The 27,604-nt window shown below is 42.3% G+C and overlaps 1 protein-coding gene across 3 annotated transcripts in view; it reads right to left on the minus strand.

Annotated features, from left to right (window-relative positions):
* The window catches only part of ANKRD12 (ankyrin repeat domain 12), a 130,827-nt gene that overhangs the window by 45,758 nt on the left and 57,465 nt on the right, over positions 1 to 27,604 (minus strand). For all 3 annotated transcript variants that reach the window (XM_073679043.1, XM_073679044.1, XM_073679042.1), the window contains exons 3-7: positions 22,052 to 22,199; positions 13,955 to 14,023; positions 6,295 to 6,441; positions 5,016 to 5,216; positions 3,796 to 3,938 (exon numbers count right to left, since the gene is read on the minus strand). In XM_073679043.1, the coding sequence (XP_073535144.1) occupies positions 3,796 to 3,938; positions 5,016 to 5,216; positions 6,295 to 6,441; positions 13,955 to 14,023; positions 22,052 to 22,199 (708 nt within the window). The remainder of the gene's footprint in view (positions 1 to 3,795; positions 3,939 to 5,015; positions 5,217 to 6,294; positions 6,442 to 13,954; positions 14,024 to 22,051; positions 22,200 to 27,604) is intronic.

Here is a 27,604-nt window from a genome sequence, read left to right on the forward strand (position 1 = left end):
TTATTAATCTCATTGAAAGCAGCTAAGACAAATGCGTATTTTCTAAACATGGCGCTCATACTTCATACCGAAAAAAATCAAGATGTTTTGAAAATGTTATTTCTATTTTATTTTATTTTTTTAATCATTGGGATATCTTTAGTGTTTTTCTATCCATTCTGTGATTCCATAATTCCACAACTGACTTCTTGGTGCTGCACTTTTAATGTTTTAGATTTTACTACTATATATGTAAGTGGTTGGCTTTTTCTGGCATGACTTATTGACAATGAATTGAGCATTTCACAGCCTCGTTCTTGGAATCCCAGTAGTTGAACCCTCACCAATCAGCAGGTTGTCACCCTATCCTGTGGATGGATAACTTACCATGTTGGGAATAACCCATTAACGGCTTTCTGACTGATGAAACATGTAGGTCATACTTTGGTTGTAAGGAGCTGGGTCAAGGTGATCCTTCACAATACCGGGAAGATACCAGCTGGGCTACAAAGACGGCACCTGCCCGAAAGGCCAGGGTCACAACCGTTTTTCTCTCATCTGTGAAAATTCATCCGATTATGCTAATCACACTGACTCCGATTGGAGTGTGAGCAGATTATCGGAGGCAAATCGTGCATGCTGCGGCTATTTCCTTGGACCTCTTGGTCCGAGGGGCAAGAAAATGAATAAATCGGACATGTGCACGGTCTCAATGAATTACAAGGAGTCGAGAGCTATCTGTCAAAACAACTGATAGCACTAGTCTAAGTGATATAGTTATCTGCAAGAGCCCTAATAGAGAGCAGAGCTCTCTGCTGATCAACCAATCACTGACAGGTATTTAAATGGCATGTTTCTCATCACCCCCTACTCATCCCATGACATGATCAAGGGGTGATGACTGGTTTACATTGCTCTCAAGGAGTTTACATGGTCATCTGCTGATGACCACCATAGCTACCATCAGAGTACTTCTATTAGTTGGGCTTCATAGGAAAACATCATCTTGACTATATACTGCAATAATGCAATTGTTGCAGATTACGTGAATGCAGGTTCAAGTCCCCTAGGCAAAGTATATGTGTACAATAGATTATATATAAATATAATGCATTTAAAATGATTAGGAAGTGGCATGAACAACAGGTCTCCGTTACAGGTCTCAGAAAAAAGTGACAATCCAAAATTTATAGTTTTTTTTTGTTTAGCATTTCTTAAATAAAAAAGAGAATACAAATGTGATATCACCGTAATCTTACGTGCCTGGACAATCATGTTGTCAGGTCATTTTTAATGCACATTATCTATTGTAAAAATAAAACTGTGGCACTATTTTTTCCCTTTTCCTTTGTATTATTCAAAATTAAAACTTCACACAGAAGGCAAAAAAAAAAAAAAAAAAAAAAAAAAAAAAATCGACCTGGAAGTCAGAGTATCGTAAACACTTATTTTCCATATCTTTTTAAGCAATTCTTATAGAATCATATGATGCATAAATTCTGCTGTATGCAACATCACATTACTGCTGTCCTGATTTTTAATCTATGCTGCTCAGCAAAATAACTGCTTATGAATATTGTTTTTCAGTAATTTTTACTACATTTTTCAAAAGGTGTGGTAAAGGGGGTTAAGGATAAGGTAACAAGGGGTGGGGTAGGGGAGATGGGGTGTAAAAGGGGGTACAGGAAGGTAGGGGGAAATTAGAGACTACAAGTGTAAATATAACATGTCAAAGGGGTTGTCCACTACTATTTAAAATATGCCAAAGCGTTTTTATGATGAAAAGCAGCTTCTTTGTAATTACCTGCCTCTGCCTTTTCTGCCTGTGAGCTGCGCTATCGCTAGCCGCTCACAGGTATCAGGTGACCCCCGGCTCTGACATCCGCTGACGTCACGACAAGTCCAGGATGCAGCCGAGGGTCTCTTCCGAGTTCTATCGGTGGCTGCGGGGTTATCCCCGCGCGTCACACCCGGCATCCACCGTGCGCTCTGCCTCTCCCCATTCATTGCGAAAGCGCGCGGTGGATGCCGGGTGTGACGCGGGGGGTAACCCCACCCACAACCCAGCAGAACCGTGGGGACCCCAGCGCTGAGTCACGCCTCAATAGACGGGACGTCAGCGGGGGGTCAAGTGCTGCCTGTGAGCGGCCACCGATAGCGCTGCTCACAGACCGAAAAGGAAGAGGGAGGTAATTATAAAGAATTTGCTTTTCATCATAAAAACGCTTTGACATATTTTAAATAGTAGTGTACAACCCCTTTAACTTAATTATCGTATCTTATGGGTAGACATACAATATCATAACAAAAACCTATCACAAGCATACAGTGGAATACATAATAGTATATTGAAGCTTATGAATATTGTTGAGGTTTTCCAGACCACTTTTTAAGCAGATATATTTTTAAGCAGCAATATTTAAGCAATGTGCGGAAAGAGTTTGAGAAGGTCAAAAAAAAAAAAAAGTTCATGTTTTTTTTATGCAGCTCTTAATGGATTTATTGCACTCCAAACTAGGCACTGTCCAATGAAAGAGCTTCAGGAGGCAAAAAAAAAAAAAAAACTCCTCCTCCAAAAATTATTTCAAGCATTATCCAATTGAAAAACAACCTAAAAATGACAAGTGCCCACGATGCAGAAATGCTCCGGATTTTTCCTGAGTGTTTCTGCATCTCCCTGGCAGAAAAAAAGCATGCGGATTGTACATGCGGATTGTACATGCGGATTGTACATGTGGATTGTACATGCGTTTTTCCTGCCAGGGACAAGCGGATGTGAAGCGTTCTTCACATGCATTTCCGCATGCGGGTTACCAAGCGCTTTCCAAGCGATTTTAGCATCACTTGGAAAGTGCTTGACAACTTGGTCACACTATATAAATCCATGAAACCGGCATGGATTTATATAGTGTGACCGTAAAAGAATGGTAAAAAATAAATATTATACTTGCCTTTTGATGGCCCCCGGTGTCCTTATCCGATCCATCCGGCGTCCCCGGTGGCTAGCAGGACCTGCAATGACGTCATTTAGTCATGTGACGGGTCACGCAACCGCCGACGTCAGTGGTCGCATGACGCGTCACATGACTAAATGACGTCATGGTAGGTCCTTTTAGACCATTGCGAGCTGCCGGCGAGCCAGGACGGATCGCTATGGAGACCGGGGGCCATCAGAAGGCAAGTATAATATTTATTTATTTATTTATTTTTTTTTTACAGGTACTATGGTACCCGGGTCTGGAGAAGAGGAGACTCTCCTCCAAACCCAGGTACCATCCGCACATTGAACCGTATGATATCCGCATGTGCACATGTAGTGATGCGGATATTATGCGATTCAATGCAATACATTGGCGGCAAAAACGCAGCGCTTCCGCAAAATGATGCTAGTGCTGCAGATTTTTCCGCAATGATAATCCACAGCGGAAATTTCCGCAGCATGTGCACAGCACATGCGGATTATCATTGGGAAACATGGCAGGCCTTCTACCAAGCGTTTTTTAAGCGTTGCTGCAGCGGAATTGCCGCTGCGGAAAAACTTAAACGCATAGTGGGCACACAGCCTTAGGCTTTTTTTTTTTTTTTTTTTTTGAGGACCCCTTCACAAAACTTCTCTAAAAACCTGAAAGTAACTGAAACCCCCGCCCCCCCCCCATTCAGTTCCATTGCACGTCAAAAAGTGACTTCAGGTTCCATCAAAGTGTTTATTTGGCCAGACGAAACCGTTCTATTCTTCCTTCTCAAATAGGACACAATCTGCGACAAAACCAAAGACGTAAATCTCATGAGAAAAAAGGAAACCCTGGAATTACTTACGTCTCTGTGCCCACTGCTTGCTGCATCGTGAAGGGGTGTATCATCATCGAGCCCTTGCGTATTCACATCAGCTCCTGCTGCTATCAAAAGTTTTGCAACATCATAATATCCCATGTTACAAGCTTCATGTAGAGGCGTCCAACCTTAAAAGAGTGAATTTCCTCACAATTATTAAGTTACTTTAATGGTTTTAAAACCAAAACTATTCACCAGTATTATACGCCAACACCCCTAGGGAAACACACACGGATTTAACAAAAAAAACAAACACCGACTCCTATGTAAATGGCATTACAGATGCAGTTCTATACCAGGTAGCTGTTAATACGCTGAATAGAAAAAATAAAACACTTTGGTGTCGATTCATTAAGACTGGCATTGAATTCGATGCATCTTCTCAGTGGCGTGCATCTCGTCATGAATGCTACTCCAGTCAATAACAGGAGTAGCATTTCTGCCATAAATTCTGCAAAATTGCCAGCAGTTTAACAGGCAGGCATAGCCACAAGTCGACCCGACTGCACAGCAGCTCTGCCCATTTTGGCAGACATCCTTAAAACTGGTGTAAAACTATGAAAGATGAAACATTTTTGCGCAACTCCACGTCACACAAAAATTTGGCGCCTTTTCAAAGCATTTTACACCAATTTTTTTTTCTCGTGACTTGATGAAATCACCGTTTAAGTGTTTGGCAGAATGTCCTAAAATTTTGCGCAGAAATAACTGCAGTTCGCAAATGCTTAAATTGAGCAGATATGCAAGACATGGATGGGAACAACTACATTTCCAATGAAAACTGAATTTCCATATATTTTCTATACCATACACTCACTCAAAAAGGTTATTCCCAAATTAACAAGTCATCCCTAATTTAAAGGATATGAAATAACTTGCTGACTGCTGGGATCTGAACACTGGAACCCCCAACGATACCAAGATTGTCTATGGTGGTCCGCTAGAAATAACTGAGCACTGCACTCGAATATTTACAGAAGTCCCATTGACAATGAATGGAGAGGAGGCTGAGCCTGCGCTCCTCCATGCCATTCAAGACAAGGCTCAAAGCCCCGTTCTCTGGATAGCTGGAGGTTCCCACAGTCAGTCACCAGCAATCAGCAAGCCATCACCCATCCTAGAGATAGCGGATAACTTGTTATTTTGGAAATAATGATAATATCCAATTTCCAAAAACTTCTGTACAAGCATTTCTTTAGACTTGCCTGCAAAATCCTTAACCTTGACATTTGCGCCTAGTCGAATAAGTTCCTTTACTTGACTTATGTCTCCTCGTATAGCTGCCATGTGCAATGGAGTTTCTCCACGCTCATTTCTTTTATTAACTTTGTCCTTTTGCCTTGTGGAGGATGTTGGAGTTTTTTTCTGAGTTGGTGTTGTTTGTGAAGGGTGATTTGGGGTAGAATCTGTGGATACATGTGTGAAAACATTAATCCTGTACATGGAACATGTGAATTAATCCAGCATATTTAGGGATTTTCAGTAATTTTTAGCTCACATCTGATTGATCCCGAAAGGTAACATTTTTTTAATACAATGATTGTTTTTTTGGGTATATGTCAAAGCGCCAATAAGATGTTACATATAGAGGTGTCAATACACATACAAATAGCTGGAAAAGACCATTGTTAATTTAACAGACTTCCTGAGACAGAAAAAACAAAAACAAGCCACCCTTTAATTCACATGGCCTCTTTGGAATACTGAAAAGCTGTGGCTACAGAATTTTATAGTGGACCTGTTACCATAGCAGAAGCAGCTCTTTTGGCTTTTATTTGATTTCATTCCCACAGTTCTACTCCGTATTCTTTTTAAATCTGCCATACGGCGTCAGAGATATGGGCCTTTTAATTTAGTGCTATTTTTTATAGTCTTTGCTAAGGAGGCGTTACTTCAGGGTGATCATTTAGAGCATCCTAAAGACACGGCCCCAGGGAATCCAGTGAACCACGCCCTTTTGGTAAAGACCATAAAAAACTGCATGAAATATAAAGGCCCAGATCTCTGGAACAATATGGTGGATTTATACAAAATAAAAAACAAGAATAAAATAAGAGCAAAAACTGGCCACGGTTAGTCAAGCAGACAGAATTTTACACAGTGCCTACTCACATGAAGAGGAGATATTAGAGAGCCACAAAAGGGTTTGTGACTAGGTGCTCCCCCAATCTCTAAAGCATACATACAGTAAATAGGATTGTGGGTTGTCAAGATGTAATAACCCATTTATCAACCACCACCAGGCAATGGTGGTATCAGGGAAGAGGTTTATTTTCTATTTGCACAGTACAGCCCAGTAATATCAGATTTTCTGGTGCCCTATGTAACAGCAGCATATTACAAAACATTGAGGGAAAAAATAATACAGCAGAGACCACAGATATAAGGAGTATCCCCCCTCCCGGCCACTCACTGATACAGCAGCCTGTCCATCACCACAGAACAATCAGATGTATTCACATTGCAGAGCTTAGTAGACTTTACCTGGGCTGTTGTCTCTGGCAGTCATCTGCATGAGGAGAGCCATCTGCTTACGCTCAGATAAGGGGTAACCAAAAAGGATATTGACGGGAGTAGATTTCTTACTTCCGGGCTCTTTTTTCATTTTTTTCTTCTCCGGCCCTTCTTTCTCTGAAAAGTGCAGTAAAGGATCATTCATAAACCTTCGGATAATCATCAATTCTAAAACATGCTGGGCCTTCTCAAATATCTTTTATGAATAAAATACAAATTAATGGTGATCGAGAACAATATTTGTTCATGTCGTTCATATAACTGATAAGTACGTGACGTGAATGTGTTATGCTACATTGCTAGAGATCACACTCTTGTATGCTCCGCACATCCCAGTAGTTACAGTCCATAACCTTCCAGACCATTCATCGCTCAGAGAATATCAATTGTGGCACACACTCGGAGCACAGCTTGGGGGACTGGCGACATCTCTTAATCTCACCATCTCACACGGCCTAGCTAAACTATTGCCCAGCGTTTAAAATCATCTAGATGGAAATTTTGTTCTTATAATAAAAAAGTTCTGCAGCGATGTAGGGTGGTTATAATAGATATATGAGAAGAGGACTGTAGCAGTATAATTGATAGCCCGATCTCCCATTTGTCAGTGATCGGGCTATACTCATACAAGTTAAGTTTTTCAATAGGATTTTTTATACCCACTTACAGGTGTATAAAGTGAACAAGTTGGGATCTGCAAAATATCCAAGATGTCTAATAGGTGATGGAACAGTAATGCTTATCTTCTGGAAGTGAGGGAAACTCTTGAATTTATGGAGATTCATGTAGGTGCTCCTGTTGAAAATATTGCTATATTATGCAAAAAAGTTATATTAACTTGGAAACATCCTAAAAGACCTTCAAGACCTGCATGGATACAAGATGGGAAAAGTGTACTAATCATGTATAACCTATGTACTCAGCCAGAGGATGCCTGGATAAGTTTCAGAACATCTGAGTATGATGGCTGGATGTCCCTGCCACAAACTCAGGTGTAAATCACTTTTAAAGGGAATGTCACCAGGTTTTTCCTACACTATATATAACATAGAAACAGAGACCTGGACTACAGCAATGTGCCACTAACTGAGCTGCTTTATGTCATTTTAATAAAAAAAACTTATCTGCTGCAGACCTAGTAGTTATCAGAGTATTGAGCTCAGAGCTAGGTTTACTAGACCTCTAATGATAATCCACTGCTGATAAAAGTGCTTTTTATCAAAACATCACTAAGCAGCCCAGTAAGTGACATCTCACTGGAATCAGGATCTCTGTCTCTACATTATGCTGCTCTCAAAGTAGTTGGCAAAAACCGGATGACAGATTCCCTTTAATACATATTATTGACTATAGGAAAGGTACCCCCCCCGTTTACTCTTGTTCATATTTTGTTGACCCTGTGTGATATACACACACGTCATGGTCAGGAAGTACTTCCTGACCAATGCAGTATATATAAGTCATGGCAATCGCCCGTGCACAGGAGGCTGTACGCGGGCGATCGCCGCTGGGTGTTCAGCTGATATGACAGCTGACACCCAGCACTCACTGCCATGAGGGTCCCTGCACCGCTTCCAGCAGCTTAACCCCCTAAATTCTGCGATCGCAGCATATAGAAGGCAGGCAGTGGACGGGAGCCCATTCTGCTCTCCGATTGGCGCCCCCACGACCATCATTGCGAGGGGTCGATAGTTTCCATGGTGACCCGATGTTGTCATAAGGACATCCGGATCACCAGAGCTAGCAAACTTATTACACCAAGCTCAGAACATGGTATATCAAGTTTGTGTATCAGTGCAGTACTGACAGTTTATAAAGCATAACAATAAAAGCATCTTTTAGTGTGTGACACCATCCAAATATAAAAAAAACTACATAAATCTGGTATTGCTGTAATCGCACCGACCCGAAGAATAAAGTCACTTATACCGCATGAGGAAAGGTGTAAAAAATAAATAGAACCAATTCTGCACCTGCTGTTCATTTGTTCATTCTGCCTCCCAAAGATCGCAGTAAGGCTCGGCTCACATTTATCCTGCACTAAGTGGTTACACCGGTGTTTTGGTGTAAATCTCTGAAATGCATGATTTAGATGGAACCTCAGTTGGAAGATTCCCTGTAATGAGGCAGGTGGAGACACTGGACGCCGCCTGGCCTTAGATCCGGCGGAATCAGTCTTTTTAGGCGTGCATAAAAGCGCCGTCGGCCACAGTTTTGCGCACTTCTGAAAAGGACAATGCTGAACAGAGGCCAGATGGAGTCCAGAGTAACTCTGCTGCTTCATTATAGTGAATGGATCCCTCGGGAGTTTCATCTGAATCACGTCACTCGGGAGATTTAGATGGAAACCTCGATGTAAGTGCTCAGCGCAGAGCGCAGGATAAATGTGATCCCCAAACGTTATGTAAAATGTTCCCAATAAAAGCTTCAACTCTATCCACAAAAAAAGCAAGTCCCAACTCAGGTCCATCATCTGTTAACAGAAATATAGGGGCTTCCAGGTTACTGGTAACCCAAAAGCTCTGGAAATGTGCTATGGCTCTTCGCCCTCCAAAAGAAATCCAGCAAATTCTGTGCTCCCAAATCCAAATGACCCCTCCCTTCTGAGCCCCAGTGTGCCTAAATCACAATTAGCATTCACATGTTTGGCATTTCTGTAGCGATGAGAGCTCTCCTAATTTACAGGTGTGTGTCTCCAGAAGCATGAGCTGGGCACAACTTACAGGTCACTACAACATACTAGTAACTACAACCACAGTTTGGAATTTTCACAAAGCAACATCCGCTGCTGCTTGTTTTTGGAAAACACCCATGGAGTCAAAATAGTCAGTATACCTGTAGATAAATTCCCAAGGGGGTATAATTTCCAAAATGGGGTCACTTAAGGGAGGGATTCTGCTCTTCTAGCACTTTGGGGCTCTGTGTATGGAGTACGCAAACCATTCTAGGAAAATCTGCGCTCCAGGGGGCAAATATCACTGTCCCTCCAGAGTCTCGCTGTGTGGCTAAGCAGTACTGAACAGCCACATATGGGGTACTTCTACATTCAGCAGAAATTGTGGGACAAATTTTGGTGCTATTTTTATCCATTTCCCAGTGTGAAAATGTATAATCTGAAGCCCAAAACAAAATTTTGGTGGTAAAAATTTAATTATTCTTTCTTCACTGCCCAATGGCATAAAATTCTGTGACACACCGGTGGTGACAATATGATCACTGCAGCCCTAGAGTTCATTGAGAGGTGTAGTTTGTAAATGGGGTCACTTATGAGGGGGTTCTGCTGTTCTGGAACCTCAGGGGCTCTGTCAGTGTGACATTGCACCCTCAAACCAGTCCAGCAAAATCTGAACTCCAATATGGTGCTCCTTCTTTTCTGAGCTTTGCACTGTGCCTCAAAAGTAGTTTTCGACCACATATGAGGTATCTGTGTAATCAGGAGGAATTGCACAACAAATTGCACAATAAATTCATTTTCTACTGCTATATTATTGAAAATTGGGTTAAACATTTGTGGGAAAAATGTCATTTTATTCATTTTCACGGCTCTATGTTATAAAACTCAAGCACCTAAGGGTTCAAGGTGCTCACCACACATTTATATACATTCCTTGAGGGGTGTAGTTTCCAAAATGGGGTCACTTGTGTGGGCTTTACACTGTTTAGGCACATCAGGGGCTCTCCAAACGTAGCATGACACACGCAGACTGTTCCATCAAAGTCTGCGTTTCAAAACGTCACTCCTTCCTTACCGAGCCAAGTCGTGCACCCAAACAGTACTTTCCCTCCACATATGGGGTATCTGCGTGCTCAGAAGAAGTTGCAAATAATTTTGGGGTCCAATTTCTTCTGTTACACTTGTGAGAATAAAAAAAAATTGGGAGTAAAGTAAAATTTTTGTGAAAAAAAAAGCTAAAAAATGTTCATTTTTTTCCTTCCACATTCCATTAATTCCTGTGAAGCACCTGAAGGGTTAATAAACTTCTTGAATGTGGTTTTGAGAACCTTAAGGGGGTGCAGTTTTTAGAATGGTGTCACTTTTGGGTATTTTCTGTTATATAGATCCCTCAAAGTCACTTCAAATGTGATGTGGACCCTAAAAAAATAATGATTTTGTAAATGTTGTTGTAAAAATGAGAATTCGCTGGTCAACTTTCAACCCTTCTAAATCCCCCCCCCCCTCAAAAAAAAAAAAATTAGGTTTCAAAAATGTGCTGATGTAAAGTAAATTTTATTAAGTATTTTGTATGACAACTCTGATTTAAGGGCATAACTATTAAAAGTTTGAAAATTGCTAAATTTTCCTTAAATTTCGGATTTTATCACAAATAAACAAAAGTCATAGCAAAGAAATTTTTACCACCACCATGAAGTACAATATGTCACGAAAAAACAATCTCAGAATCAGTGGGATCCGTTGAAGCGTTCCAGAGTTATTACCTTATAAAATGACACTGGGCAGAATTGTTAAATTTGGCCTGGTCATGAAGGTGAAAACAGGCTTGGAGTGAAGGTGTTAAAAAAAAAGCAAAGTCTGTAAACAAGTTGCAGTTTATACTTTAAATATTTGAGTATGTAAATTAAAATGCAGACACTGACTTTTTTTTTAGCAGCCTATTATTCAGTTTTAGTAAATTTCAGTTTAAAAAAATGTATATTTTGTTCATGTTTTCATTTGGAATTGAATGTGCAGTGCTGCCAGTGCCTTTGTGTATATGGAAATAAATGAGGATTGAGCTTTTCCGATTTTGCACATAACTGTACATAAGCGAATGCATGTATAGAAGACATAGATCAGTATTAGCAGTGATCTGCATAGAGTCTTGGTGTAGTTTCAACAGATGATGGTGGGATCACAGTTGTAATTGAGCCATTAGCAACTGCCGAAGGAGGAGACTCCTGCTACTGCCTCTGGGCTTTGGAGAGGAGATCAGCCCCATCTCATTAACGGCAGACCAGTGTACAGCACAATCTTACATAAGTGCAGGAAGTCTATTCGTGTCCTGCTGGCACGCGATTTGGGCTAATATGCTGAGCGAACTATGCTTCAGGAGTGTTCGTAACTACTGTTTTTCTTCTAACCAACAATGAAATATACACTCATTCATTTGTACATCTAATGCATGCACACACCACAAGGATTGTTCCAATCTAATATTTTTATTTTATTATTACAATCGCAGCCTCAAACACTTGGTCCAGCATAGTGAAGGTCAAATATCTGCCTACAGTGCGTTGCAGATAAATGATTCAGTTCCACAAAGTAATGGAAGATGGAAGAGATGCTGATGTGTACAGGCCCACAGCCCATCTACAGTAAGGGATGCCTCTGAATCTGCGAGTATAAAGAGCTGCCTCCCTGCTGGTATGAGGCCTGTAGCCAGGCAAGCATTCAGTAGTCACAGGTTTATATACAATTAAAAAAAAAAAAGCGTTTAATATCTTTGCAGATACCCTATTTGAAGATGGCTCCATTCTAAATTGTACATTTCGGGGGTTGTGGAACAAGGGAATGAAGAGGACAACACATATACAAATAAATGTGTATATACATGTCTTACATGATACAGGAAAGGATAGGGATGGGCGGGGAAAGAATATCAAAAACGTTACTCCTGTACGCCAGACTCATCAGTTTACAAAAATAAGAAAAATCAGTGTGTGGAGCCTGGTGGGATGGGCATGAGAGCATTTGTAAAGAATAGCAGAAAGCTGTTCGGTGTCATACAGTGCCTTGAAAAAGTATTCATACCCCATGAACTTTTACGCACAAGTACCTCAATTGTGGAGCTAGTGATCAAGTAATGCCTCATGTTTATGCAAGTACCTGCATACTTGATTAAGTCAGAATACAGAATTTGTGTATCTCCGTCCCTGCCTATATGTATGCGATGCCTATACATAAGGATTGTGGAATTGATATTTATCAGTAATAATTGGGTATTTACAACTAATGGGAAACCAGTAGGGCCCAAATCACAAGTGAAAGTTAAAAAAACAAAAACGCAACCATTTATAAAAGGTAACAATACATAGTTTGATTAGTGGGTGCCAAGAGCAACCTCTGCATGTCATCCAGCTAGAAAGGACTCTAGCAGGGGCATGACTAGCAGTGCTTTTGGTGAACAAGATGTTTCTCATCACCCATGAAAAGGGGCTGTCCAAGTCATGTACATAAAAATCTAGCAAAAGTTTAACACTCTGAAACCCAAAGGCGAGTAATATATTAATTCCATGGTATATTCATTCCGCTTTGTTTCACATGCCGACCACTTCGCTCTATTGAGACTGTTGACAGGAGCAAAGAGAAATAGTCGAATCCCTTAAAAATCATCACAAACTGCATGCTCTACTTACTCCTTTATTCCATCCTTTTCCATCGAGAAAATTATAAGGGTACAATCAAAAGGCTGCATAACACGGACGAAGACTGCATCGCAGTGCATGGACTGGCCAGCAGCTCTACTGACCGAGCGAGCGTGACAGCTGCATAAAAAGAAATGCATGCTGTCACACTCGAGTCAGGAGGACGTGACAGCAATCGTTGTCCGTGTAATACAGCTGTCTGACTGTGCCCCAAGAGTCTGTGTCTAGTCTGGAATCTAACAATTCTCTTATCCAATGTACTTTTCAGTTCGTTCTTAAAAGCCCCCATAAACAAGTCAGCCATACCCGATCGGGGCGGGACCAGCTGACCATTTAATATGTATGGGGACATCCTGGTTAGTTGCTGAAAGATGAGGGGAAAGAAGAATTACGCACCGGAATTCAAACACTAAATGCTTTTGGTCTTCTGCTAGATAAGCCACAGTCAAAGAAGTCTCATTATGGCATACTCCTCCATAGAGATCATACATGCTGGGCCAAGCAGGAGTATTGGTGGGAGTTAGGAGAAATAGCTGATGGGCAAACATAATTTTGTCCAACAGACATTTAATGCACCTTTAGTGTTCAGTAGGCTAAAAAGGGCAGAAATAGGAGATGTTTTTCACTTCGTAACTGTCCTCTACAGACATAATATCCTATATATACACCCTTTAAGAAGTGTCATGTTTTTCCAAAATGCTAGACACTCATGTCGGTATTTTTTCATAATCAGACTTCACACAAAATTAAAATGTTGTCTGGGCCATGTATAAAATAAGAAAGGAGTCTAATATGCTAATACATAACATATACACTGTTAGGATTCTGCTCTGTTTCACACCCCAGTCGATCATCTCCTGATCTCTCATATCAGATTTGCTTACTTGCCAATCACATGCTGATCACTTTCTCTTCCGCTTCTTTTCAATGGTCCAAAATGATTAAGTAGAACAGAAAGCGGTCGGCACATGACTACAAGTATCCAAATCTGATGAGATCACAACTGACTGGAGTATGAAAACATACACACTGTTGGGATTCTGAGTTATGTGTTGGCATATAAGATTTCTACCCTACTTTATACATAGTTCAGACAACCCCGTCAATTTACTGAGCAGAACAGTCAATGGGATTTCATGTAAACAGAAAAAAAACAAAACCAAAAAACCCTTACTCTAAATCTGATTCATCTCCAAGAGAAAAAACAATTAAAAAATAAAAACAAACAAAAAGCAACAACATATCGAGAGGATATACACAAGTTTACCTGCATATGTGCTGTAAGGAGGAGTTAATCGCTCGCCCCAGTTCTCACTTGTGTGTCCTGCTTCTGAATCTACAAGGTTAAAAGACACAGGAAAGAAGGAAAACACGTAAAGAGGACAGCTTGATAACACCGGAAAGAGCAACACACCTGCTGTTCTAGCATCTGTATGGAGGAAGCTTTCCTCTATTTGTGAATGAAGAAACAAGGTGAAAGAGCATCATCCTCCATGCTATTAATAGGAAAAAAAAAAAGTTGATGAGATTCTTGTAAATCAAAAGGAAGGCCAATAGGACAGAGGGTGCTAAAATCAATATCTCATGATTAGAATTACATTTCTGTATGTCCTGCTGTGTGTCAATCACGTCACATACGGTCAGAAAAAGAAATCTTGGTACAATACTAAGGGTGCCTTCACATTACGCTTTTCTGAACGTTCATGGGTCTCATCGGTGATTGCGTCCAAACCCTCCACACCAAAACATGATTCACCGACGGGGCTATTGACTATAATGGTGCCGGCAGAGCGAACATGCACTCGGCCGTGCATCATTTTAGGGCATATATGCCTACTGGAGGCGGACACTCAGGCACAGTCTACTACATCTGAGTGTCCACCTCCAGTAGGAGTACACGCTCAAAAATGATACACGACAGACAATTCACTTTTTTCCCCCCATAAAAAAAGCAATATTAGTTTATACATAACAGGCCATGAGGCGTAACCATGAAAGTATATAAAGCAATGCTTCACATCCTTACAGGCACACAATAGCAGCTGTGTAACCCTGACGGTTTCTAGAAGATGTGCAGTTTTGTTTTTTCTCCACACCTGCACATTACTAGAGATTAGGACCTCCCTTTGTTCAACAGACATGGTCTAATTTTAGGAAAAGGCAGATGCCGCGACAACCTCATTCTGTCAGGCAATAACTATCAACACAAATAAGTAACATCTGCTCCACAGCAAGACACCAGGAGAATGAACGGAGTATAACCTGTCCGTCTACTGCGGCGTCCGATATCTCACGCACCCAGTGCAGCGTCCGATATCTCACGCACCCATCGCCAGCGTAGCGTCCGATATCTCACATGCATATTACTAGTTCCGTCTTTCCAAGTATCTCGTGTGCGTGCATATTACTAGTTCAGTGTCCAGTCGTGTGTGTGTGTGTGTATAATCCAGGGTTTCATGATATGAGTGAATGATGTACATATATAATATTTGGCAGTCATTAATTTTTTTTATATTAATACATCAAGTCACATTATTTTAGTGAGCATAGCTTTTTTTTATTCATTCTTTCCTCAATGTAGCAGTACAAAGCCTCATCTTATTGCAGACAAATTTTATTATTGGTGCCCTAAATTTCTGAGTAATTATTTTTATGGGCACAAAATAAATAAATATACACACAAAAAAAATTGCCCAAAATTGTGTGTAACAATGTTTCAATGTATATATTAAAGGAATTAGTTTACAGATACAGTGGGTCATCAATGTGAGACCTGTTCGGGTCGGACACCTGGCACCAACAATCAGCTGTTCTGTGCGTCCGCAGCTGCCAGATGCAGCCAGACGTCCTACTGGGTAGTGAGGCTCTGCGGGTGTGGGGGGGGACGTCCTACTGGGTAGTGAGGCTCTGCGGGTGGGGGGGTGGGGTGGGGACGGCCTACTGGGTAGTGAGGCTCTGCGGGTGGGGGGGGGGGGGGGCGGCCTACTGGGTAGTGAGGCTCTGGGGGGGGGGGGGGGGGACAGCCTACTGGGTAGTGAGGCTCTGCGGGGGGGGGGGGGGACAGCCTACTGGGTAGTGAGGCTCTGCGGGGGGGGGGAACGGCCTACTGGGTAGTGAGGCTCTGCGGGGGGGGGGGGGGGGACGGCCTACTGGGTAGTGAGGCTCTGCGGGGGGGGGGGGGACGTCCTACTGGGTAGTGAGGCTCTGCGGGGGGGTGGGGTGGGGACGGCCTACTGGGTAGTGAGGCTCTGCGGGTGGGGGACGGCCTACTGGGTAGTGAGGCTCTGCGGGTGGGGGACGGCCTACTGGGTAGTGAGGCTCTGCGGGTGGGGGACGGCCTACTGGGTAGTGAGGCTCTGCGGGGGGGGGACGGCCTACTGGGTAGTGAGGCCCTGCGGGGGGGGGACGGCCTACTGGGTAGTGAGGCCCTGCGGGGGGGGGACGGCCTACTGGGTAGTGAGGCTCTGCGGGTGGGGGGGTGGGGTGGGGACGGCCTACTGGGTAGTGAGGCTCTGCGGGTGGGGGGGGGGGGGGCGGCCTACTGGGTAGTGAGGCTCTGGGGGGGGGGGGGGGGACAGCCTACTGGGTAGTGAGGCTCTGCGGGGGGGGGGACAGCCTACTGGGTAGTGAGGCCCTGCGGGTGGGGAAGGCCTACTGGGTAGTGAGGCCCTGCGGGTGGGGAAGGCCTACTGAGTAGTGAGGCCCTGCGGGTGGGGAAGGCCTACTGGGTAGTGAGGCTCTGCGGGTGGGGAAGGCCTACTGGGTAGTGAGGCTCTGCGGGTGGGGAAGGCCTACTGGGTAGTGAGGCTCTGCGGGTGGGGAAGGCCTACTGGGTAGTGAGGCTCTGCGGGTGGGGAAGGCCTACTGGGTAGTGAGGCTCTGCGGGTGGGGAAGGCCTACTGGGTAGTGAGGCTCTGCGGGTGGGGAAGGCCTACTGGGTAGTGAGGCTCTGCGGGTGGGGAAGGCCTACTGGGTAGTGAGGCTCTGCGGGTGGGGAAGGCCTACTGGGTAGTGAGGCTCTGCGGGTGGGGAAGGCCTACTGGGTAGTGAGGCTCTGCGGGTGGGGAAGGCCTACTGGGTAGTGAGGCTCTGCGGGTGGGGAAGGCCTACTGGGTAGTGAGGCTCTGCGGGTGGGGAAGGCCTACTGGGTAGTGAGGCTCTGCGGGTGGGGAAGGCCTACTGGGTAGTGAGGCTCTGCGGGTGGGGAAGGCCTACTGGGTAGTGAGGCTCTGCGTGGGGGGAAGGCCTACTGGGTAGTGAGGCTCTGCGTGGGGGGAAGGCCTACTGGGTAGTGAGGCTCTGCGTGGGGGGAAGGCCTACTGGGTAGTGAGGCTCTGCGTGGGGGGGAAGGCCTACTGGGTAGTGAGGCTCTGCGGGGGGAAGGCCTACTGGGTAGTGAGGCTCTGGGTGGGGAAGGCCTACTGGGTAGTGAGGCTCTGCGGGTGGGGAAGGCCTACTGGGTAGTGAGGCTCTGCGGGGGGAAGGCCTACTGGGTAGTGAGGCTCTGCGGGGGGGGAAGGCCTACTGGGTAGTGAGGCTCTGCAGGTGGGCAAGGCCTACTGGGTAGTGAGGCTCTGCGGGGGGGGGGGGGGAAGGCCTACTGGGTAGTGAGGCTCTGCGGGGGGGGGGGGGGAAGGCCTACTGGGTAGTGAGGCTCTGCGGGGGGGAAGGCCTACTGGGTAGTGAGGCTCTGCGGGGGGGAAGGCCTACTGGGTAGTGAGGCTCTGCGGGGGGGACGGCCTACTGGGTAGAAGGGCTGTGTGGTGACATCATAATATTTAGAGACATCACACTGGGTGGGGACTGTAGAGCATCATTGTATTGGGAGCTGTTAAACATACTGAAAGGGTTGAAAAACAGGAGCGATATGATTTACTGCTTCATATAAACTTTATAAAAAGCAGTAAATCATATGGTTTGGATTAGCTGCTACAGGTAAGAATACATGTTACAAAAAGCCCTATATATTAGCAGCAATAACTTATCAGCAGACTTATTTCTGCTCAATATTAAGTGATGAAAATTTATATAAAACAATAAGCAGAATTAAGTTTGACCAGTTAGTTTGACCCTCCACAGTCAGTCAGGCACAGCATCTCATTTGGTCCCTCGGGAAAATTAGTTACCCACTCCTGCACAGTCTGGCTCCAGACAGAAGAACGCATCCAGCCGTTACAGGTACGAGGAGTATATGGAGCTAGAGATCGCGGTACAGTGCCTACAAGTAGTATTCAACCCCCTGCAGATTTAGCTGGTTGACACATGCGGAATTAACTTGGCATTGTGACATTTGTACTGTAGATCAGCCTGGAAGTGGGAAATGCACTGCAGCAAATATTGTTTTGTTTTTTGTTTTTTTGTTTTTTTTTTAAAACGTTAAAAGTTAATTCAGAGTGTCATTTATTATTCAACCCCTCAAACCACAAGAATTCTGTTTGGTCCCCCTAAAGTATTAAGAAGTAGTTCAGGCACCAAGAATAATGAGCTTCACATGTGTGGATTAAAGATCTCTTTTGCCAGCCTTTTCAGACTATTTAAGACCCTCCCCAAACTTGTGAACAGCACTCAGACATGGTCAACATGGGAAAGACAAAGGAGCATTCCAAGGCCATCAGAGACAAGATCGTGGAGGGTCACAAGGCTGGCAAGGGGTACAAAACCCTTTCCAAGGAGTTGGGCCTACCTGTCTCCACTGTTGGGAGCATCATCCGTAAGTGGAAGGCTTATGGAACTACTGTTAGCCTTCCACGGCCTGGACAGCCTTTGAAAGTGTCCTCCCGTGCCGAGGCCAGGCTTGTCCGAAGAGTCAAGGCTAACCCAAGGACAACAAGGAAGGAACTCCGGGAAGATCTCATGGCAGTGGGGACATTGGCTTCAGTCAATACCATAAGTAACGTACTCCACCGCAATGGTCTCTGTTCCAGACGAGCCCGTAAGGTACCTTTACTTTCAAAGCGTCATATCAAGGCTCGTCTACAGTTTGCTCATGATCACTTGGAGGACTCTGAGACAGACTGGTTCAAGGTTCTATGGTCTGATGAGACCAAGATCGAGATCTTTGGTGCCAACCACACACGTGACGTTTGGAGACTGGATGGCACTGCATACGACCCCAAGAATACCATCCCTACAGTCAAGCATGGTGGTGGCAGCATCATGCTGTGGGGCTGTTTCTCAGCCAAGGGGCCTGGCCATCTGGTCCGCATCCATGGAAAGATGGATAGCACGGCCTACCTGGAGATTTTGGCCAAGAACCTCCGCTCCTCCATCAAGGATCTTAAGATGGGTCGTAATTTCATCTTCCAACAAGACAACGACCCAAAGCACACAGCCAAGAAAACCAAGGCCTGGTTCAAGAGGGAAAAAGTCAAGGTGTTGGAGTGGCCTAGTCAGTCTCCTGACCTTAACCCAATTGAAAACTTGTGGAAGGAGCTCAAGAATAAAGTCCACATGAGACACCCAAAGAACCTAGATAACTTGGAGAAGATCTCCATGGAGGAGTGGGCCAAGATAACTCCACAGACCTGTGCCGGCCTGATCAGGTCTTATAAAAGACGATTATTAGCTGTAATTGCAAACAAGGGTTATTCCACAAAATATTAAACATAGGGGTTGAATAATAATTGACCCACACTTTTATGTTTAAAATTTAATAAAATTCAACTGTGCAACATAACTTTTTGGTTTGTAAGATTTAGGCTTCTGTTCATAAATCCTACTCTCGTTTGCAGTTTGAAGGCTCTAACTTATTTGCATCTTATCAAACCAGCTAAATCTGCAGGGGGTTGAATACTACTTGTAGGCACTGTATGTGTAGGCACTGAACGCATACCGCGATCTCCAGCGCCATGCTTTACATATTTACCTGACTGGGAGGAGTGTTGCGACGGAGCCTCTGTTCAGGTCAGAGGCTGGGGCAGGAGTGGTGGCGTCTGAATTGGCGCATGAACATAGCGCGCTATCCGGCGCCATCTTAGTGAAGACACATTTGCAGTGTGCCTTCAGCAAAATGGCGCCAGACAGCACGGTATGTGCACGCTCATACTCCGGCGCCACACTCCTCCCCCGGCCTCCAGATGGGGGCGTGGGACAGGGGCCAGCGCATACCGGGAAGGGGGCCATATACCAATAAAAAATGCTCGCCACCAAGGCGTAGAACGGGCTCAAGAGCGTGTGTGAGTGTGTGTGTGTGTGTGTGTGTGTGTGTGTGTGTGTGTGTGTGTGTGTGTTCGTGCGTGCGTGTGCATGTATATGAAAAAATAATTACCATGATCACAGTTAGAAGAGTAAATATGTGTTTGCTAAATGTAGTTGCAAGTCTTGTGTCATCACAAGCATCTCTAGCAATAACATTGCCCATTTAGCATTCATTTCTCATAAATCTGCCTAAATATTTTAAACCAAAAAACATATATAAATGAGGTGAAAGGGACAATAGAAAACATGACACCACAGCTACAGTACCTCATTGCTTCAGAGCAAAAAACATATGGAGCAGTAAAAATAAAAACATGTCAGCACTATACTATTCCTAAAATCACACCAATAGAACTCTGCAGCCTTCAATTCTAGACGTGGACGTTCACAAACAATTTCTGATTATTTATTTTAATACAAAGTATCTCAAACGGTAAACTTACCACAGAGACAGACTTCTGATAATACCCTGTAGCAGCCATGTTCAGGAGGTAAATGCATTTTGTTTTTTCTCTCTTACTTCAATGTGAATATAGTATGCAAACTTCAAAGTACGTCCCTTGTGGTAAGTGAGGGCAACAAAAGATTTCTCACTTACCTATGCAGGAGCTTCGAAGCTTGAAAGGGGTATTACCATCTCCAATATCCTATCCTAATATATAGTAGTTGTAATATTAGCAAATACCTACAATTAGAAATGTAGTATTGTTCTTGTGATTTGTTATGTTGCTTACCCCATGTGCAGGGCATTGCAGTAGCTTAGGTATCTATGGTTATGAACACTCATAATGACAGTTGTTAGTGGGTGTAACCATGGATACCTAAGCTACAGCAATGCCCTGGATATGGGGTAAACAACATAGCGAATTAGAGGAACTATACTTCATTTCTAATCAGAAGTATTTGCTAATATTTTAATATACCTACTACATATTGGGATAGGATCTTGGAGATGGGAAAACCCCTTTTTTTAAAAAAATACTGCTTACAGAGAACAAGTCACTTGCTTAAAAAAAAAAAAAAACCCGAGTTAAATAAAAAATCCCTCACCTTTCAGATTCAGATGCACTTTTAATTTTTGTGCTGCATTGCGCCATTGCAGAGATATTCAAATTTGCTGCTTTTCGAGCTCAGCATGGGAAATCTCTGCTTGCAGAGTGTTTCTTCAGAGTCTTGTCGGGAGGCTTGAGTTTTCCCATACGGAGTCCCAAAAACAACAAATGTGAATATTTATGCAGTGTAGCGGCACAAAGCAAAACAGAAAAAGTAGAACAACCAGAGGAGCGCGGGCATTTTTACAAAGGTATATAATGCAGCTATATTTCTTTGAGCAAGCAACAAGTCCTCTTTAAAGGGTTATTCACATCTACTTAGATACTGTTGGCTAGTAATTGTAAAAACAAGCCCTTTAGCAATATATGGCTATATTAAAATTTGGAGCAGTTCCTGGGATATTGTTTACAGTTAGTGGTCTACGAGGCTGACCACTGCGCTCCCACAATCCTGGCAACTTCAAAAACAGTACTTACAAGCTCAATAGAAAAGAGTTTGTAAGCGCTACATGTTCTGTTGTCTGACTCAAAGGCAACAATGTATAAACAAAGTGTTAATCCCTCAATAACTGAATTACTAGGCACTGCATGGTTAAATTAAGGTGATATTTATAAGTAATCCAATTTGCATGATTATTATAGATACGTTTCACTCAACTTGGTGTACACAGCGTCTCACCACTGCAGTCATACCACCTTATCACTAGCACATCTAGGTGCAATCCAGCTATTTGAAAAAGGTCCAAGTTGTTACCCGTAACTTGGTATGGACAATAAACGTGCATGATAGATTACTAGTAATTAAATATCGCTTTAATTTAAACTACAGAGTGCCTAGATCTTCAGATCTACTATAGAGGGTAGAGCCCCATTAGTGCACCGCCTTCTCAGAGTGCAATGATCTGCACGCAATTGCAAATATCTCAAGAACAGATTACATTTTAATAGGCAGAAAATTGCTTGTATATACAAGCACTATTCAACACCATCCATTTATGAACATGGGACTAACCCTTTAAGGCTGAACATTCACATTACGTGATTAATACAGCAAGGTAACCGGAGAACAAACTTACCTAAAACAAAGATCATATATTTCTAGCTATCCACATTACCTGTGTCAGATTCCCTCTCCTCTTCTCTAGGTGGACTAATCGTAAAGGGTAGTTTCCGTTTCATAGATGACTTCTCTTTGATATCTTTCCTGCCTTCAGTCCTATCCAATTTTGGAGTCCGAGAATATGATGCAATTTTTTCCTTATTCTATAAAAAAAAAATAAAACATATATAAAATTGCTTACCTAGTAGAATAGCAAGTTGGAAAATTTGAGGATAAGTAGTCCCCATGTTACTAGCACAGGCCTGAACTGTTGGGATCTTAAAATTAAAAAGTAGAGAAAACTGCACATCCCAATTCCTTGTATAAAAAAACCCAAACAAAAACATCCACATTTTATTCCATCGTGATTTAAAATAAAGACAGCATACCATATTATTGAGTATATTCCATAGAAAACATTAGATGCGTTTCTGGCATGTAGCCGCCCTTCGTCATAGTGAATGAATAAGGGCAGTTGTTTTCTATGGAATATAAGACCCGCTGTGTTTTTTTTTTTTTTTAACAAGATGGAATAAAATTTGGGTGTTTTTTTTTTCCCAGAGCATCCATGTGCCCCATTGGGGAAAAAAAAATAAGCAGCTACTAGTGGCTTATTTGACATTTTTAAAATATCAGATCCTTCATCTATTGGGAAAGTCAAGAGGCTCTCGTACACATTAGATGGCTCAAAGATTAAGTAAGGTGTATAGGGCCTTAAGTTTCTGAAGGGAATTTGCAGCTCAAGTGTCCTAAATATTGATCTGTGAACGATATATAAGTTTATTGCTGTACCATAGAGTTGAGACAGAGCTGTGTACTGTTCAATGCTTCCCTAGTACTGCCACCATAAAGCATCTAATATGAACGAGACCAATAAGAACTCTGAAAAATCGGAGGAATACGGTAGAACAGAATTGGCCAATAAATTTTTATGAGTTTGTGAAATATCAATATCTACAGTTGAAACCAGAAGTTTACATACACTATATAAAAAGACACACATGCATATCTGACCTAAAATGGAAAACGTTTATTCTGATTTCATGTCAATTAGGATACCATTATTTTTTATATTTTCCAAATGCCAGAATAATGAGAGAGAGAGAGAATATTTTGAGGCATTTTTATTACTTACTGCAAAGTCAAAATTTTACATACACCAAGATTACTATGCCTTTAAACAATTCTGGACTGTCCATGTGTTTGGGAGCTTCTAGTTTGTTTTTTTGGCAACATCTGAGTAAGACACACCTGTGGATGTATTTTAATGCACACCTGAAACACACTGCTTCTTTGAGTATCATCATGGGAAAGTCTAAAGAAATCAGCCAAGATATCAGGAAGAGAATTGTGGACTTGCACGAGTCTGACTCATCCTTGGGTACAATTTCAAGATACTTGAATGTGCCTTGTTCATCTGTACTAACAATTATACGCAAGTACAAACAAGATGGGAATGTCCAGCCATCATACCGCTCAGGAAGGAGACAGGTTCTGTGTCTCAGAGATGAACTTGCTTTGGTCCGACATGTGCATATCAACCCAAGGACAAAAGCACAAGACCTTGTGAAGAGGATGGTGGAAGCTGGTAAGATTGTGTCAATATCCACAGTGAAACTAGTACTGTATGAACATGGGCTGAAAGGCCACTCTGCCAGGAAGAAGCCATTACTCCAATAGAAACAAAAAAGCCAGATTAATGTTTGCAAATGTACACAGGAACAAATACCTTAGTTTTTGGAGACATGTCTAGTGGTCTGATGAAACTAAAATTGAACCATTGTTAAGTTTGGGGGAAAAAGGGAGAAACTTGGAAGCCTAAGAACATCATCCCAACTCTGAAACATGGGGGTGGCAGCATCATGTTGTAGGGTATCCCAAACGTTTGACCCAAGTCATTCAGTTTCAGGGCAATAGTACCAAATACTAATGAAATGTATGTAAACTTTTGACTTTGCAGTAAGTAATAAAAATGCCTTAAAACATTCTCTCTCTCTCATTATTTTGGAATTTGGAAAATATTAAAAATTATGGTAATCCTAATTGACCTAAAATGGGAAAGGTTTATTCTGATTTCATGTTAGATATTGAGAAAAACATGCATATGTGTCTTTTTATATAGTGTATATAAACTTCTGGTTTCAACTGTATATGCATATATCCAAACCTATTCCTCAGTGCTTTCATATAGAACAGTGGCTGGATCCATCAGACAATGGATAAACGGCGGTGAGACTCTAGTCTCAAGGAGGAAACAGAAAACCAAACTAAAAAAAGAATCTAAATTGCATTAATAAGTTTTCCCCAATGAGGGTGGTTTTCTCAGCGTATGTAAAGTATATTGTGGAACTGAAAATCTGGTCTTCACTGTAATTTGTGTTTAATTCCCGACCAATGAGCACAAGCTGCCCCTTCACTGCAGCTCTGCCATGTAGTCGGAAGTGTCTGGTAATGAATAGATCAGCAACCACAGACTGAAGTGTCAGGTCTACACCGGTAGAAGTACTGCGACATCACCAATATATGTAAAGTACCAAGGAGACACTCCTGCTGATACTGAAGTATGAAAAAGAACACCGAAAACACCTCAGGAGCTTTTAATAGAGAATAATCCAGACATATGATTGTAGAGAAGGTTATTAGAAGGGTCCTTCATATATAGGAACTCTTATGAAAGATAAAAGCTGCTCTCCACTACATCAAGCTAACCCTGACATAATACATGTGAAGTGGCTCTGCATGTTCCCGTAAAAATGAACAGTCACTAAAAGACACTTAAGAGCCAAAGTAAAAGTCTTTCTTTTATTGTTCCATTTAACAGCTTATCTCAAGATGCATTTTCACTTTTAGTATGAAATATGAGCAAAAACAGCCAAAAATACGTCAACCACCACCATTGAAGGTCACCTCTGGACACAGGAAAGAATCTGGGAGTTCGCTTTAGGCTGTGTGCCCACTATGCGTTTTTCAAGCATTTTTGCAGTGGAATCTCCACAGCAAAAAAGCTTAAACGCTTGGTAATACGTGCCCCATGGTCCCCAATGCTGTGCACATGCTGTGGAAATTTCTGCTGCGGATTATCATTGCGGAAAAATACGCAGCACGTCCATTAATTTTGCGGACACGCAGCGTAATTGCCGCCATTGACTTGCATTGAAACGCTTAATATCCGCATCACTACATGTGCACATGCGGATATTAAGTGATTCAATGTGTGGATGGTACCCAGGTCTGGAGAAGAGGAGACTCTCCTCCAGACCCGGGTATCATGGTACCTGTAAAAAAAAAAAAAAGAATTTAAAATAAAAAAGAAATATTATATTTAACTTCCGATGGCCCCCGGTCTAGTTAGCGATGCGTCCAGTGTGTTGGGCGGCTCGCGATGGTCTAAAAGGACCTTTCATGACGTCGTTTAGTCATGTGACAGGTCACGCGACCGCTGACGACGGCGGTCGCGTGACCTGTCACATGACTAAATGACGTCATGAAAGGTCCTTTCACACCACCGCGAGCAGTGCAAGAAACCGGACGCAGGGGAGAAAAGTCCGGGGGCCATCGGAAGGTAAATATAATCTTTATTTTTTACCATTCTTAATTTTAACTATTACTTGGTCACACTACATAAATCCATGGTGGTTGCATGGATTTATATAGTGTGAACAAGTTGTCAAGCACTTTCCAAGTGATGCTAAAATCGCTTGAAAAAGCGCTTGATAAACCGCATGCAAAAAAGCTTGACAAACGCTTCTACCTGGCAGGAAAAACGCATGTAAAATCCGCATGCGTTTTTCCTGCCAGGGAGATGCAGAAAAAATCTGCAGCATTTCTGCATCATGGGCACTTAAAAATACAAAAAAAAAAAAAAAAAAACACAAGACATTACCGCAGTTCCAGAAATGCGGATGAAGTACATAAAAATCTCGTGCCCATTGTGGGTTTTTTTTTTTTTTAAACGCTGTCTGTAATTGACCAGCGGTTTGATTTTGAACCATGTAATCCCTTAGTGACTGAGCCAATTATGTCCCTCATGACCATGCCAAATTTAACAATTCTGACCAGTGTCACCTTATGAGGTAATAACTCCGGAATGTTTCAATGGATGTCGCTAATTCTGAGATTGTTTTTTCATGACATATTGTACTTCATGATGGCGGTAACATTTCTCCAATATGACTTTCACTTATTTGTGAAAAAAACTGAAATTTGGTGAAAATGTTGAAAATTTTCAAACTTAGAATTCTTATGCCCGTAAATCAGAGAGATAGAGATATGTCACAAAATAGTTCATAAATAACATTACCCACGTGTCTACTTTACATCAGCACAATTTTTGCAAAACTTTTTTTTTATGTTAGGAAGTTATAAGGGTTAAAAGTTGACCAGTGATTTCTCATTTCTCCAACAAAATTTACAAAACCCTATTTTTTTTTATTTTTTTTTTTAGGGACTACATCACATTTGAAGTGATTTTGAGGGGCCTATGACAAAATACGCAAAAGTGACACTATTCTAAAAACTGCACCCCTCAAGGTGCTCAAAACCACATTTAAGAAGTTTATTAACCCTTCACACGCTTCCCAGGAACTGAAGCAACGTGGAAAGAAAAAAATAAACATTTAACTTTTTTCACAAAAATTTGATTTCAGACCCCAATTTTTTATTGGGTACGCCGATATCCCATGTGTAAAGAAAAACCACCGTTTGGGCACATGGCAGGGCTAGGAAGGGTAGGAGCACTGTGCGACTTTTTGAAAGCAAAATTGGCTGGAATCGAGAGCGGAAGCAATGTCGCGTTTGGAGAGCCCCTGATGTGACTAAATAGTGGAAACCACCACATGTGACCCCATTTTGGAAACTAGACCCCTCAAGGATTTTATCAAGGGGTATAAGGAGTATTTTGAACCCAGAGGTACGACAGAATTTGATAACATTAGATCGTCAAATTGAATATGTCGTCATTAGTGTTGAGCACAAGTGCTCACTACTTGAGTTTGCATCGGGTGCTCGGGTATACACCAAGTATAGCAGGTGCTTGACTGACTTTCTCAAGTCCATGCCCTGCATGTTTTGCGGCTGTTAGACACTCAAAAAAAAAAACCAAAACATGCGTGTTTTTTTTGGCTGTATGACAGCCGTGGCATGTGGGGCAGGAACACCCACACTGAGTATACTCAGTGTATACTCGAGCACCCGATGCAAAATGCAAGTAGCGAGCACATGAGCTCAACACTGGTCATATCGTCATCATTTTTTTCCCCTTTACTTCTGAAAAAATCCAACCGCTAACCCTAATGAAGAAGAATGGAAAATGTTTTATTTTTTATTTTATTTTATAATTTTTATTTAACTTCGGAAATTACAAAGGGGGATTTGATTACTGTGATCGAGTCGATCACAGTGATCAAAAGGAACCAATAGGAAATATTTGTTGTTGACGGATACCGTCAGATCTCGGCGGTTACACTGCGCATGTGCCATATTATTTACTAATATATATATATATATATATATATATATATATATATATATATATATATATATATATATATATATATATATATATATATAT

The sequence above is a fragment of the Phyllobates terribilis genome, unplaced genomic scaffold, assembly GCF_046119375.1.
Source record: "Phyllobates terribilis strain yellow unplaced genomic scaffold, ASM4611937v1 Scaffold_4__5_contigs__length_816908805, whole genome shotgun sequence".
Lineage (NCBI taxonomy): Eukaryota > Metazoa > Chordata > Amphibia > Anura > Dendrobatidae > Phyllobates > Phyllobates terribilis.